Source organism: Sorex araneus, chromosome 6, assembly GCF_027595985.1.
Source record: "Sorex araneus isolate mSorAra2 chromosome 6, mSorAra2.pri, whole genome shotgun sequence".
Classification (NCBI taxonomy): Eukaryota; Metazoa; Chordata; class Mammalia; order Eulipotyphla; family Soricidae; genus Sorex; species Sorex araneus.
In genome coordinates this window covers 166,906,937-166,920,804 of record NC_073307.1, presented here as the reverse complement: position 1 = coordinate 166,920,804, position 13,868 = coordinate 166,906,937, and the positions used below count along the sequence as shown (strand labels likewise).

The following is a 13,868-nucleotide window of genomic DNA, read 5'->3' as shown; positions in this document are numbered from 1 at the left end:
CTGGCTCTGCACTCAGGGGTCACTCCTGGTGGGGCTCAGGGGACCACGTGGAGCACCAGGGGTTGAACCCAGGCCAGCTGCACGCACGGCAAGCACCAGGCCTACTGTGCTACAGCTCCATTCTCACACTTTACTTCTTATAAAAGCTCCTGAGGACATTGGGAAACACTTGGAGGGGCCTGAGAAGGACAATATATTGAATAATTAATGCATCCAGGGACTGGAGCCATAGCACAGCGGGTAGGGCAACAGGTAGGGCATTTGCCTTGCATGCGACCGACCCGGGTTCGATTCTTCCGTCCCTCTCAGAGAGCCCGGCAAGCTACCGAGAGTATCTTGCCCACACGCAGAGCCTGGCAAGCTCCCCGTGGCTATTGGATATGCCAAAAACAGTAACAACAAGTCTCACAGTGGAGACGTTACTAGTGCCCAATCGAGCAAATCGATGAACAATGGGACAACAGTGCTACAGTGTTACAATGCATCCAGGGCCACGCTTCCTTGTGATAACTTGGGGAACGTTCCTGTTTTCAGGAGACAGTTGCTTGAACATTTAGGAGGACTCTGTCCTCTACAGCTGAGGGGAGTGAGAAGGGAGGGAAAAACAGAGAAGAGTGCCAAGCTGCTGACGGGCACCGAGTCTGGGCACTGCTATTGTGGATACTGATATTTTTCAAAGACAAACACCTGCAGGAAACAATGAATATATCTGTGATGATACATACAGACACCGCGTGTTCCCCCGGCCCCTCTGCCCGGAAGGTCTTGGTCCTGGGGCAGGATGTCAGTCTGTACATCCTCAGCTGCCCGCCCTGCAGGGGCACCTGTGTCTGGGCACCCGGTCCAAGGCCATGCCAGGGTCTGACGGCCACAGCATATGACTTGGCTCTTTGGGGCTCCCCCATCATTAGACCCCACCTGGGGGGTCACTGCAGATCCCTAAACTTCCTCCCCGCCCACCACCGGCCAAAGAGGCAAACTGCCTTTGACCCTGGTGACCAGAAAGCAAGCTCCTTTGACAAGACAGATGCATGTTTGCATGACAGAAAAGCAGGGTGTGTGCTCTCCTCTGGCAGAAAAACAGGACCCACGGTGGGGGGAATCGGCACAAGGGGGGCTATTGCTTATTTTTAGCTCCTACATTAATCAATCTTTTAACTGCTGTCTACTGTTTGGGTGTTTGTTTTACTATTAACTGTTTTATTTTTGGTTTCCCCTCCTTTTTTTTAGGTGTTTATGTTAATCAATGCACTGTTCACCTATTGTCCTACTAATCTCTTTATTTTTTTAAGTATTTAAATTCTGTAGGAGGGTGGAGGTGGAGGGTGGGGTGACGCTGGTGCTGGGAGCCGCAGGCTGCTGGAGGGACGGACGCTGGGACATGTGCGACTGAAACCTACCCACGAACAGCTCTGGAAGGGTCTCATCTCATCTCACGGTGATCCGATTAAAAGAAAGTGAAAAGTAAACAAATTTTCAAGTGGAGAATAGTGACGTAGTCCTTCCTCGCGTAGGCGTGTTGAATAACACTGGGCTGTTATCCGACAACCCAGCAAAGGCAACCCAGAGTCACCCGGCTTGGGGTGCTGCTGTTGGCCCGGCCGATCGCTCTGCTGACCGCTTAGCCTTGGCGGCTGTGCCTGGCCTGGCGGGAACCGGAGGTCAGCGGATCCGTGCAGAGCCCAAGGCCGGCGCAGAGACCACCGCTGGGCGGGCCCTGGCCCTGGCCGAGCCCGCCCGCTGCCCAGCGCGGCCCGGGTCCGAGGGGGGCCAGGACGCGACCCCCCGCCGCCTTCCGGGACGCTCCCAGCGCCGCCCCGCCCACCTGTCCCCCCGAGGGGCGGGGCCCGCCTGTCAGTCTCGCACGTCACCGCCGCCTACTGGCCCGCGCGGTGGCCCGACTCGGCTCCAGGGGTGGGGCGAGGCGCCCGGACCAATCGCGGGGCGCGGGGACGCCGGCCGCGCGGAGCTCGGCCGCCATTGGCCGGACGCCGGTTACGTCACGGGGCGGGGCGGGGCCGGCCGGAGGAGCCCCAGAGCCTGGCGTGGATGCGGAGCGGCGCGCAGGTGAGCGGGCGGGGGGCTGCGCGCAGGTGAGGGCGGGCCCCGGGCGGCGCGGGGGGCCAGGGGTCGGGGGGTAGGAGGCAGCCGCGGGGCCTCGCCCTGCCCAGGGCCGGGGTCTTCTTGCTCGGCCGGGGGCGGGATGGGGTAGGGGGCGTCCGCTCGCTCCCCTCGCACCCGCGGGTGCAGATTCCTGTTGCCGGGGCTGGCGGGGTCCTCGGCGGCTTGTTAAGCTGCTGGTTTGGGGGGCGCTCCCCCTCCAGCCCTGCCCCGCTCTTAAAATAACCAGCGTTGCTTTGGGCATTTCTTCTTACCGTCAGAGGATTTCCCGGGGAAAGGGGGGTTCCCTCTGTGGGGAGGGGTCCCAGGAAGGCCGAGCAGAGGACACTTCCCCGGGGACAGCGGGACTGGGGGGCCCCAGAGCCCCCTGTGCTGGGCATCGCCCTCACCCGACAGGAGGGGAGCTTGAGGCGCCCCTGTAGGGGCTGGGGGGCCCAGCGCCAGACCCCCGCCGCCCCCAGCGTGCACCCCCCCCCCGCCAGGCCCCCGCTGAGGTCCAGGGCTGCCCAGGGCCTGTCCCCCTGGCGTCGTGCTTGTTGGGACGGTCGCGCTTGTGGGCCTCAGGAAGTGTGAGGCCGGGGCGCTGCCGGCCTGTCCCCGCCGGGGGCAGGGCGCGCCTGCCGGATGCTGGTTGCAAGGGGCGTGGGTGGCACCCGGGGGACCTGCGTCGTGCCCCGGGGAGCAGCCGGGACCTGCTCTTCCTGCGCGCGGGGCCCTGGCCGGGCTCAGTACCCGGGCGGGCGGGGCCGGGAGCCCCGAGGGTGGAGGCAGCGCAGAGGGCAGCGCGGGCACCTGTCCGCCTGCCCCGCGGGCGCGGTCCCCTGGCAGCGGGCAGCGGCTCCGTGGGCGCAGGTGTGTGTAGCTCCACGGGGCAGATGCCCTCGGATAAGCGGCTGATCTGGCGCGCCGGGGAGCAGAAGGAGGGGGCGTGCGGTGGATAATAAACCTCATAAATCCTGCTGCAGATAGGCGCGCGCCCCGGGGCACGGCTTCTGGGGCTGTGTGGGGCGGCGCGCCCGTGCACGGCCCCGTGGGGGTCTTGGGGGTGCGCGGCCAGGGGGCTGACCCTGACGTGGCCACGGGGTATCTTTCTGCCCAGGGCCATTTGGGAGGCCTCGGGACAGCCCCTGTGCCCTGCGGGACCTTGGCCCCGGGGTCAATGCCACCAGACCAGAGCCAGGACACCTGGGGGCGGGGGGCAAAGCTGAGACCCCCAGCATCCCCCGCACTCGGTCCCCACCAGCCGCAGAAGCCCCGCCAGCACCGCTGCCCCCTCACACCCCGCCCGCGGCCGCCCCAGGCCCCAGGGCTGACTCCGGGACGGGGAGGGGCCCGACGGGGCCCGGGTACCCGCAGAGGGCGAAGGGTCCGGGTCTGGGTCGCAGCTGCTCGCGCTCACACAGCTGGACCCAGGCCGGGGCTGCTGGGGGGGGCTGACCCCGGGGGGCTCACCCTGGCGTGGCCTGGCTCCCGCCTGCCCGACACGGCCCGGGCGCGGCCAGCCTCCCGCCCGAGCAGGGCTGCCCTCTGGCCCTGCTCCACAGCTCCGGGCAGCCGCGGGCCTGGCGTGGCCTTGGGGGGCCGAGGAGGCCACTGTGCCCGCACACTGCGGGCGGGGGCGGGGCCCGGCTCTCGCCCAGTGGGAGCGGCTCGTCCCACACGGTGTCCTGACGCCTGGTGCCCCCACACCCAGGCACCCGCCCTCAGGAGCAGCCCCGGCCTCTCGCTGGCTCCGCCCCCAGCCCCCAGTGTCCTGCTGGCTCCGATGAGGGTCGGGGGCTCCGCAGGCCGCGGGCACCCAGTATGTCTGCCTGGAACAGGGTCCGAGGAAGCATCGTTAGCTCAGTGCTCAAAACCAAGATGGATACTTATGTCCACGGAGGCGCCTCCAGGAAGCCCTCCACCCTGCGTCCCCACTGATACGGACCAGCCTCATGTGCAGGCAGAGAGCGGCGGCGAGGGGCCCAGGGGGGCAAAGCTCGGCCTCTTTGGTTCCTGCAGCCAGTGGGCCTGGATGGGCCCCTGTGGACAGGGGGACAGTGCAGGGGCAGGGCGCGGCGGGGCTCGCCATGGTCCCGGCTCGTGGGTCCCCAGGGCTGCACCCGAGCATCGCGGGTCCCCCAGCATAAAGATAACAACAGCATCAGCGAACAGGGGCCGTAGCGGGGCCTGTCCCGGTGCCCTGGCACCCGCCACCTGCCACTTCCGCCCTGCAGGACCTGCCCCGAGCTGAGACACAGGAGACCAGCGCCTCCCCCCGCCACAGCCGCGGGACACGCACTCTGCCCCGCGCCCCGACAGTGCAGGTGAGCCGGTCCCGCGGGCAGCCGGCACGGCGGGCCTTGTCCTCGGGACCCGGGGGAGCAGTGGGCGGGCTGGGGGGGTGAGTGGCACACAGCTGGGGGCGGGGGTGGGGGGTGGCCGTCGCAGGTGTTTTTGCATCTAAGGCGTTTTCCCATCTGGGATCTGCTGTCCCGAATGAGGCAGAAGGAGTGACGGAAGGTTACAGAAGGAGGAGGCGGGGGTTCTAGAGGGAGGGAGAGAAGGTTCTGGGAGGAGGAAGACGGTTCCAGGTAAGAGACGGCTCCCGAAGGAAGCGGTAGAAGTTCTCAAGAGGAAGGAGAGAGAAGGTTCCAGGCGGAGGTGAGAGAAATTCTGTGAGAAGGTGGGAGAAGAGCCGAGGAGGTAAGAGAAGGTTCTAGAAGGCAGTAAGAGCTGGCGCTAGGAGTGGGTGGAGGTGCCGGGAGGAGAACAGTTCTAGGACAAGCTGGGGAAGGTTCGATGTTGGTCCAGGTAGAAGGTTCCGGAAAGAAGTCGTGGGCCGGGGCCTACGTGAGGCTGTCCCCGGGCAGGAGTGTTCGGGGCGGGTGCGTGCCCTGACCGTGCCCCCTCCCGCAGGCCCCATGGCTGCCAGGCCTCAGCCCAGCGGCCCCCGAAGCAAGGGGGCTTCCAGCACGGCCAACGGTGGCCCGAAGGGCCAGTGGGGCCGCGCCTGGTGAGTGGGGGGACGGGGGGCAGGGCGGGGGGGGCTGCCCTGCGCCAGCCGCCGCCGGCCGGACGCTGAGCCCGCCCGCCCGCCCGCCCGCGTGTCGCAGGGAGGTGGACTGCTTCTCGCTGGCCAGCGTGCTCTTCCTGCTGCTCTGTGCCCCCCTCATCGTCTACTACTTCGTCATGGCCTGCGACCAGTTCCAGTGCTCGCTCACCGCGCCCCTGCTGGGCCTGGCCTCGGGCCGCACGCGCCTGGCCGACATCTGGGCCCGCACGCCCGGCCCCACCCTCGGCGCGGCCCAGCTCTACGCGGCCTGGGTGGCCTTCCAGGTCAGGGCGGGGGCGTCCTGCCGGCGGGGGGGCCCCGAGCCGTGGGGGGGCCTGGCAGCCCCTGAGAGTAAGGTCGCCACGGTGGCTCCAGCAGCCGCCTGGACACGCCACGGCCCTGGGCTACGGCGCACGGCTCGGGGTCCCGGGCGGGCCGGGTGGGCGGGCCGGGGCGGGGGTCTCGGGCAGGCCGGGCCCATCGTGCTGTGCCCGCAGGTGCTGCTCTACATGGCGCTGCCCGACGTCCTCCACAAGGTGCTGCCCGGCTACGTGGGAGGGGTCCAGGAGGGGGCCGTCACCCCCGCGGGTAAGCTGCCAGGACCAAGAGGGAGACCCCCGCCCCGGCCCTCCCCGTAGTGCCCAGAGCCCCCCAGAGCGGGGCCGGGGGGGGCGGTGACTCTCCCCAGGGCCACCCGGGAGCCAGGCCGACCCCCACGTGTCCGTGTGCGCCCGCAGGGGTCGTGAATAAGTACCAGATCAACGGGCTGCAGGCCTGGCTGGTCACCCACGCGCTGTGGCTGGCCAACGCCCTCGTCCTGCGCTGGGTGCCCCCGACCGTCATCTTCGACAACTGGATCCCGCTGCTCTGGTGCGCCAACGCCCTGGGCTACGCCGTGTCCACCTTCGCCATGGTCAAGGGCTACTGCTTCCCCACCAACGCCAAGGACTGGTGCGTGCCCCAGGCGGGGAGCGCGGGGCCGGGGACCCCCTTCCCAGGGCCCCTCAGCTGTGCGGCAGCTTCTCGGAGGGGGCAGAGGGGACTGTCCACAGGCCTCGGGGGCAGCTGGGCTGGCCGTCCTGCTCAGGGCCCTCTGCTCAGTGACGTGTTGGCTCCCCTGGGAGCTACTGACTGCGGGGACCCATTCCCGAGGACCCGGTGGGTCAGACGAGTGTCAGCACCCACCCTGTGGCCACTGGTCAGCCGTCACCAGTCCATCCACCCACCATCATTCCTTCATCCACCCATCATTCATCTATCCACCCATCATTCCTTCATCCACCTGTCATTCTATCCACCTGTCATCCATCCATCCACCTGTCATTCCATCCACCCATCCATCCATCCATCCATCCACCCACCCACCCATCCACCCATCCACCCACCCATCCACCCATCCACCCACCCACCCATCCACCCATCCATCCATCCACCCATCCACCCACCCATCCACCCATCCATCCACCCATCCACCCACCCATCCACCCACCCATCCATCCATCCATCCACCCACCCATCCACCCATCCATCCATCTATCCACCCATCCATCCACCCACCCACCCATCCACCCATCCATCCACCCATCCACCCATCCACCCATCCACCCACCCATCCATCCATCCATCCATCCACCCACCCACCCACCCACCCACCCATCCACCCATGCATCCATCCACCCACCATCATCCATCCATCCACCATTCCTTCCACCCACCCATCATTCCATTCATCCATCAGCCCCTCCCTCCCCTCCCCGTCATCACCCACTTACTCACCCGACACCTGTCCATCCGCCCAGTACTGCTCCACCCCCCCTGCCCGCCCGTCGACTAGCCGCCCAGTCTCCCCGCACCCGCCCACACTCACGCCCTCTCCCTCTGCTGCTCCATCCCTGCCGTCCATCGTCCGGCCGCTGACCCACTTAACTACCCAGTTCCCGGAACATCCCACCCACCTTTGCTCCCACCCCGTTGGCTGCCCACCCCGCTTTCCACCGAGGGTTTGTTGAGCGTCTCCCTGTGCGGGTGCGAGCGGCAGGGCCCGGAAGCTGCTAGAATCTCCCTGTGCGGGTGCGAGCGGCAGGGCTCGGAGCCCCTGGGACTTGCCTGAGAGTCTCTCGGTGGGGGCGTTTGCCCTTTGACCTAGGCGTCCCCACTCTGAGCGCAGGAGCATCTCGTTGGCCCGTTAGAGTCGGGGGCCCCCATGCCGCCCTCTGTGTGGGGTCAGCCCCTGGCAAGGCCCCCTGGGCTCCTGGCTGTCATTTCTCTCGGCCAGAATTGGCCCGTGTGCGTCCCCCCCGTCGGCTTCTGAGTCTGCACTCGGTCACCTTGGTGGCCCGGGGGTGGGCCCGCGGGGCAGCTGGCCAGGACTGTGGGGGTCACTGTGGGCCTGGGGCGGGGGGTCGCCGGGCACAGGTCAGTGAGGCTGGGGGGGCCTGGGCACTGTGGCCTTTGGTGCCCACAGCTGCCCGTGCCCACAGGGCCACATGGGCCTCACACACGGGCACCTCCCTCCCTAGAGGCAGCTGTGGGGGCCACACGCAGTGGGGTGCAGGCCTCCTCCTGGCCCTGCTCAGGGCCCTCCTGGGCTGTGGGGACCAGGCCCGGGTCAGCGTGTTGGTGGCCGCGCCCGCCCGCTGCCTGCCGGCCCCACACGCTCCCCAAAGTGCCTGTTTTTCTCTGTTTTTATTTATTTATTTTTATTTTTATTTTTTTTTTGCTTTTTGGGTCACACCTGGCGATGCACAGGGGTCACTCCTGGCTCTGCACTCAGGAATTACTCCTGGCGGTGCTCAGGGACCATATGGGATGCTGGGAATCGAACCCGGGTCGGCCGCGTGCAAGGCAAACGCCCTCCCCACTGTGCTATCGCTCCAGCCCCCTGTTTTTCTCTGTTTTTAAAGCAAGTTCACCGGCAACTTCTTCTACAACTACATGATGGGCATCGAGTTCAACCCCCGCATCGGGAAGTGGTTCGACTTCAAGCTGTTCTTCAACGGCCGGCCCGGGATCGTGGCGTGGACCCTCATCAACCTGTCCTTCGCGGCCAAGCAGCACGAGCTCCACGGCCACGTGACCAACTCCATGGTCCTGGTCAACGTCCTACAGGTAGCGCGGCCGGCCGGCCGGCGGGGGAGCTCTGCAGTCCCCGGGCCCCTGAGGCGGGGTGGGGCGCACAGGCCTGCCCCGGGGACGGGCGCGTCCCCACAGCCCACGGCCCTCCCCGTGCCCCCCAGTGGCACACACGGGCTGGATGATTCCGGAAGGTTCTGGACATACGGAACTTCCTCCCCCCAAACTCCTCCCCACTTGCGGGTCTCAGTGACGGCTGTGGGGGCGGGGGGCCAGCAGGCCCTGTCCACGCTGTCCCTCTGTGACACCCACTGGGCTCCTCGCCCGCGGGCTCTGCCGGCCGTGGATCGAGCCCCAGCCATGGCCCTGGGCCGGCTGCGTCCTTGCTCTGAGTCCACCCTGGACCGTTCATGCGGCTGCCTGCGGGGTCTGAGGCTGGGCCCTGGGCCATGTACCGGGCACGTGCCCACCCTGGGGGTGTGTGGGAATGTCCCCGGGGCATGTCCCAGAGCGCGGTGACCCTCGGGGCCGCCGCCCCCACGCGTGTGACCGAGCGCGTTGGCAGGCCATCTACGTGCTCGACTTCTTCTGGAACGAGACCTGGTACCTGAAGACCATCGACATCTGCCACGACCACTTCGGCTGGTACCTGGGCTGGGGCGACTGCGTGTGGCTGCCGTACCTGTACACGCTGCAGGTGAGACGCCGGCGGGAGACGGTTGCCGTGCTGACGGGCGTGGGGACCCCGCCCCCACTCCTGGCCGGGAAATGGGGGTGTCTCGGGCTGTCGCATGGGAAGCGGTGGGTGGGGCCGGTCTGGGGGCTCGTCCGGGACCCTTGACTTCACTCCCTGACTCCGTCGTGAGCCCCGGTGGGCACCGGGCACCGGCTGGGGTGGGCGCGGCCCAGTGTGGGGGGGCTGCTTGGCGGGAGGCAGGTTTTGCGCCCCCCCCCCGCCCCCGGCCCTGCTAGTGGATCAGAGCAGCCGGGCCAAGAGCGGCACCATGAGGCCAGACTAGAAGCTTCTGGAAAGGACTCCCAGGCTGTCTGGGGCGGGGGCGGGGGCGCGTGCAGACTCACTGTCCCCGAGAGCCAAGGTCCCCTCCTGGCTACTGCTGCTTGGGAGCCGGGGACTCTGCAGGGGAGAGGACGGGGGGCACCTCCAGGGTCGGGCACTGGGCAGGGCAGGTGAGGCCGGAGCCGGGCCCTGATGGCAGCTGGGCAGGGAGGGCCCCGCCCCGCACACGCAGACCTGGCTGGGCACCGGGCCTGGGGGGAGGGGGGAGCCCCCGGGCACCCAGGGGACAGCAAGTGGCGTCCTGCATGGCAGCGTCCTGGCCACGCCCCTGGCAGAGGACAGAGTACAGCCTGGCCAGAGGTCACTGCACAGTCCCCGCTGAGGGTGTTCAGGGCCCCTGGACCCGCCTGGTTTCTAGTCACCTCCTGGGCCACCTCGGCCAGGTCATGTTTGCACAGCGCAGGGGCCATGAGGTAGAGGCATGTGCAAGGTGTTTGCGTGTGACGAGGTGGGCCTGGAGGGCCTCGAGCACCACCCGCCTGACGAGGTGCTCGCCCACAGCTGTGAATGGTCGATGTGCCCGTACAGGGGCTGCAGCGCCACCCTGTGGTCACGGCATGTAGTATAGCTATGCTTGGAGCGAGTCCAGGTTGCAGTGCCACCCTGTGGTCACGGCATGCATTACAGCTGTGCTTGGAGCGAGTCCAGGTTGCAGTGCCACCATGTGGTCACGGCATGCATTACAGCCATGCTTGGAGCAGTCAGGCTGCAGCGCCACCCTGTGGTCACAGTGCGCAATACAGCCATGCTTGGAGCCAGTCCAGGCTACAGTGCCACCCTGTGGTCACAGCATGCATTACAGCTGTGCTTGGAGTGAGTCTTAGGCAGCAGCGCCCCCTGTGGTCACGGCATGCAGTACAGCCAAGCTTGGCGTGTGTCCAGGCTCCAGTACCACCCTGTGGTCACGGCATGTGGCCCTGCTTGGAGCGTGTCTGAGCCAGAGCTCGGACACCCGGGCTTGGGTGTTCTGGACCTCCCGTGCGTCTGCAGACTGATTTGTGCTCTTTGACGCTTTGAACTTAGTGCCAGTTTCCCCCCGGTGTCATGGGGCTTGGTCTCAGAACCCCGTAGTGGTGGGACCTGCAGCCCCCCTGGGGGCCGGCATGCACTTCCAGTCAGCTCCCCTCGCACACTCGCACCAGTAGGGGGCGCTGTGGGCAGGGAGGGCCGCCTGTGGGTCTCAGGCTCGTGTTCTGGCCGTAACTTTGGTCAGGGCAAGTATTCATTTCCCCTTAGGTTTGCAGTTAGCTGTAGTGCCAGGCGCAGTGGCACGTGGGCATATGTCCACACACACATATATACATGTGTACATGCAAGTGCATGTGTGTAGTGGGCCCTGAGTAACAGGATTCTGTCTGACATTCTCAGGCTGGGAGTGAGGACTTGATTTTTGTACACATGGTGGGGAGGGGGCCTCACCTGCGGGGCGGCAGGGCTGCGTCCAGGGGAGCTGTGTGTGGCCCCTGGCCGCTCCCAGGTATGTTCTGGATGGGGGAGCGGCTTGAGTCGTCACACTGGGGACAGTGAGTGGACAGTCCACTGCACCCCCCGTCTGGCCAACATGTTGCTGAAAGGAAGCATCATGGTCGTGTCCACCCATGTCCACATCCGTGGGGGGGGGTACTCATGTTCACGCCCATGTATATGTATGGGGATCCATGTCCACGCCCGTGTGTATATGGGGACCCGTGTCTACACCCGTGGGGGGGAATCCCATGTTCACGCCCATGTGTATGTATGGGGACCTGGTCCACACCCGTGTGTGGGGGGACCTGTGTCCATGCTCATGTGTGTATGGGGACCCGTGTCACACCCGTGGGGGGGGGAACCCGTGTTCATGCCTGTGTGTATGTATGGGGACCTGGTCCACACCCATGTATGGGGGGACCTGTGTCCACACTCGTGTGTATGGGGACCCGTGTCCATGCCCGTGTGTGTGTGTGGACCCATGTCTACACCCGTGTGTGGGGGGGAGAACCCGTGTCCATGTCGCGTGTGCACAGCAGTGCGGGTTGTGTTGGTGGCAGGGAGCAGGGTGGCCGTGCCGTGGGCAGCTGAGCCTCAGACAGCCCCTGTGGCTGCCACTTTGCCCCCAGGGCCACGCGTGGCCTGACCGCAGCCCCCCCCTGCAGGGCCTCTACCTGGTGTACCACCCGGTGCAGCTGTCCACGCCGCACGCCATGGGCGTCCTGGCGCTGGGCCTGCTGGGCTACTACACCTTCCGCATGGCCAACCACCAGAAGGACCTGTTCCGGCGCACGGACGGCCGCTGCCTCATCTGGGGCCGCAAGCCCCGCGCCATCGAGTGCACCTACACGTCGGCCGACGGGCAGACGCACCGCAGCAAGCTGCTGGTGTCCGGCTTCTGGGGGCTGGCGCGCCACTTCAACTACACGGGCGACCTGCTGGGCAGCCTGGCCTACTGCCTGGCCTGCGGCGGCGGCCACCTGCTGCCCTACTTCTACATCGTCTACATGACCATCCTGCTCACCCACCGCTGCCTGCGTGACGAGCACCGCTGCGCCAGCAAGTACGGCCGGGACTGGGCGCGCTACACGGCCGCCGTGCCCGCCCGCCTGCTGCCCGGGCTCTTCTAGGGGACTGGGCGCTACACGGCCGCCGTGCCCGCCTGCCTGCTGCCCGGGCTCTTCTAGGGGACTGGGCGCGCTACACGGCCGCCGTGCCCGCCCGCCTGCTGCCCGGACTCTTCTAGGGGACTGGGCGCTCTACACGGCCGCCGTTCCTGCCCGCCTGCTGCCCGGACTCTTCTAGGGGACTGGGCGCGCTACACGGCCGCCGTGCCCGCCCGCCTGCTGCCCGGGCTCTTCTAGGGGACTGGGCGCTACACGGCCGCCGTGCCCGCCCGCCTGCTGCCCGGGCTCTTCTAGGGGACTGGGCGCCACAGGGCACTGTGCCTGCCCACCTGCTGTCCGGGCTCTTCTAGGGGACTGGGCACCACAGGGCGCCGTGCCCGCCCGCCTGCTGCCTGGCCTCTTCTAGGGGACTGGGTGCCACAGGGTGCTGTGCCCACCCACCCAGGCCTCCTAGGGGCCAGGGTGCACACGGCCGCCGTGCCCACTTGCCTGCTGCCCGGGCTCTTCTGGGGGGCTGGGCCCGCCGGCTCCGGGGGGCTGCTGCATCCTGCCCCCTGGGCGTCACCCGCAGCCTCTGAATGTGCCTTCCCTCCGCCGGGGGGTGGTCCTGGGGCCCCGGGCCATGGCCTTCGCCCCTCCCGCTGACCGCCCTCCACACGTGGGCCTGCCCGCCTGGAGCTGGGCGCTGCTCTGGCCGTTTGCTGACCGGCGGTGCCAAGGACCCGTCCTGAGCTTGGTGCTCCCAGACCTGCAGGCTGCCACGGGGCCAGCACGGGAGCCCCCCGTGGGCCGCCCAGCCAGCCCGGCTGTTCTGCAGTGTCCTCTGATGTCACTGCCCGCGATGCGGTACTTGTTGATAATAAACTTGTGTTGGAAACTCCCGTATGTGACTCTGTTGTTTGCACCCGGGGACTTGATTTTGCGTGTGTGCGTGCAGATGCATGTGCCTAGATGTGTGCTTGTGTGTCTGTGTGTGCAGCTGTGTATGCATGTGCAGGTGCATGTGTCTAGATGTGTGCTTGTGTGTGTGTGCAGCTGTGCATGTGCATGTGTGCATGCATGTGTGTGCATGCCATGCATGTGCATGTATGTGTGTGCAGGTTTGTACACCTGTGTGCAGGTGTGCGTGGTTATGTGTGGGTGTGCGTGCATGTGCGTGGGTGTGTGCCACAGTGCTCACTCCTGGTGGTGCACATGGGATCCGGGGATGGAACCCGGGTTGACGGTGGGGCAAGTGTCTCCTGCTGTGCTGCCTCTGACCCTGGATGTGGGAGTTGGACCCAGGTAGGTGTGTATGGGGGGGAGGGGTGCCTGGAAATGTGGTCGGGTGTGTGGCGGCTGCCTCGGCTGGGGGTGGGGTGGTTGGTTTCTGGACCACACATGGCAGTGCTCAAGGCTGACTCCTGTACCTGTGCTCGGGCATCACTCCTTACGGTGCTCGGGAAAACATACAGGCTGAGGGGGTGCCGGGGATCAAACCCGGGTCAGCACCGTGTCAGGCAGGTGCCCGTGTGGAGCAGCTGGCACTGCAGAGACCCCGGCACAGCCCCTTGGTCACCCCTCACACCCCTGCATCTCGGCCTCCCTGTGCTGGCACCCTTGGGAGACAACCCCCTCCCTCCCTCCCCGCCCCCCCCCCCCCGTGCTGAGCCGAGCCCCTGTGGGCCACTCTCAGGGGCCAGCCAAGGCCAGGCTGTGAGCGGGGCAGAGGCCGGGCAGCTGTGCCAGGCAGCGCGGCTTGGAGAATGCCAAGATTCACGGGCCTGGGGTACGGCCCTGGCTTCGCTTGCGGCTGGCGTGGGTTCGATTCCCAGCACCGCACAGGGTCCCCAAGCTGTCCCCGGCGTGGCAGGAGTAAGCCCTGAGCGAAGCCGAGTGTGACCCCCGCCCCAGGAGAGCCACGGGGGCCAGGGGGGGCAAAACAGCCGGGAAAACGGGAGACACGAGTTGACACGAGTTTGTGGGAAAA

General features: G+C 66.8%; 1 protein-coding gene across 1 annotated transcript; it reads left to right on the top strand.

The window, feature by feature from the left end:
* Positions 1-1,965: 1,965 nt before the first annotated feature.
* On the top strand, positions 1,966-12,780 carry DHCR7 (7-dehydrocholesterol reductase). The gene is made up of 9 exons (XM_055143464.1): positions 1,966-2,067; positions 4,338-4,427; positions 5,020-5,116; positions 5,217-5,439; positions 5,653-5,743; positions 5,893-6,106; positions 8,059-8,263; positions 8,793-8,924; positions 11,438-12,780. Exons 3-9 carry the CDS (start codon positions 5,025-5,027, stop codon positions 11,900-11,902), a joined length of 1,422 nt encoding a protein of 473 aa, XP_054999439.1. The 5' UTR covers positions 1,966-2,067; positions 4,338-4,427; positions 5,020-5,024; the 3' UTR covers positions 11,903-12,780.
* Positions 12,781-13,868: the final 1,088 nt, after the last annotated feature.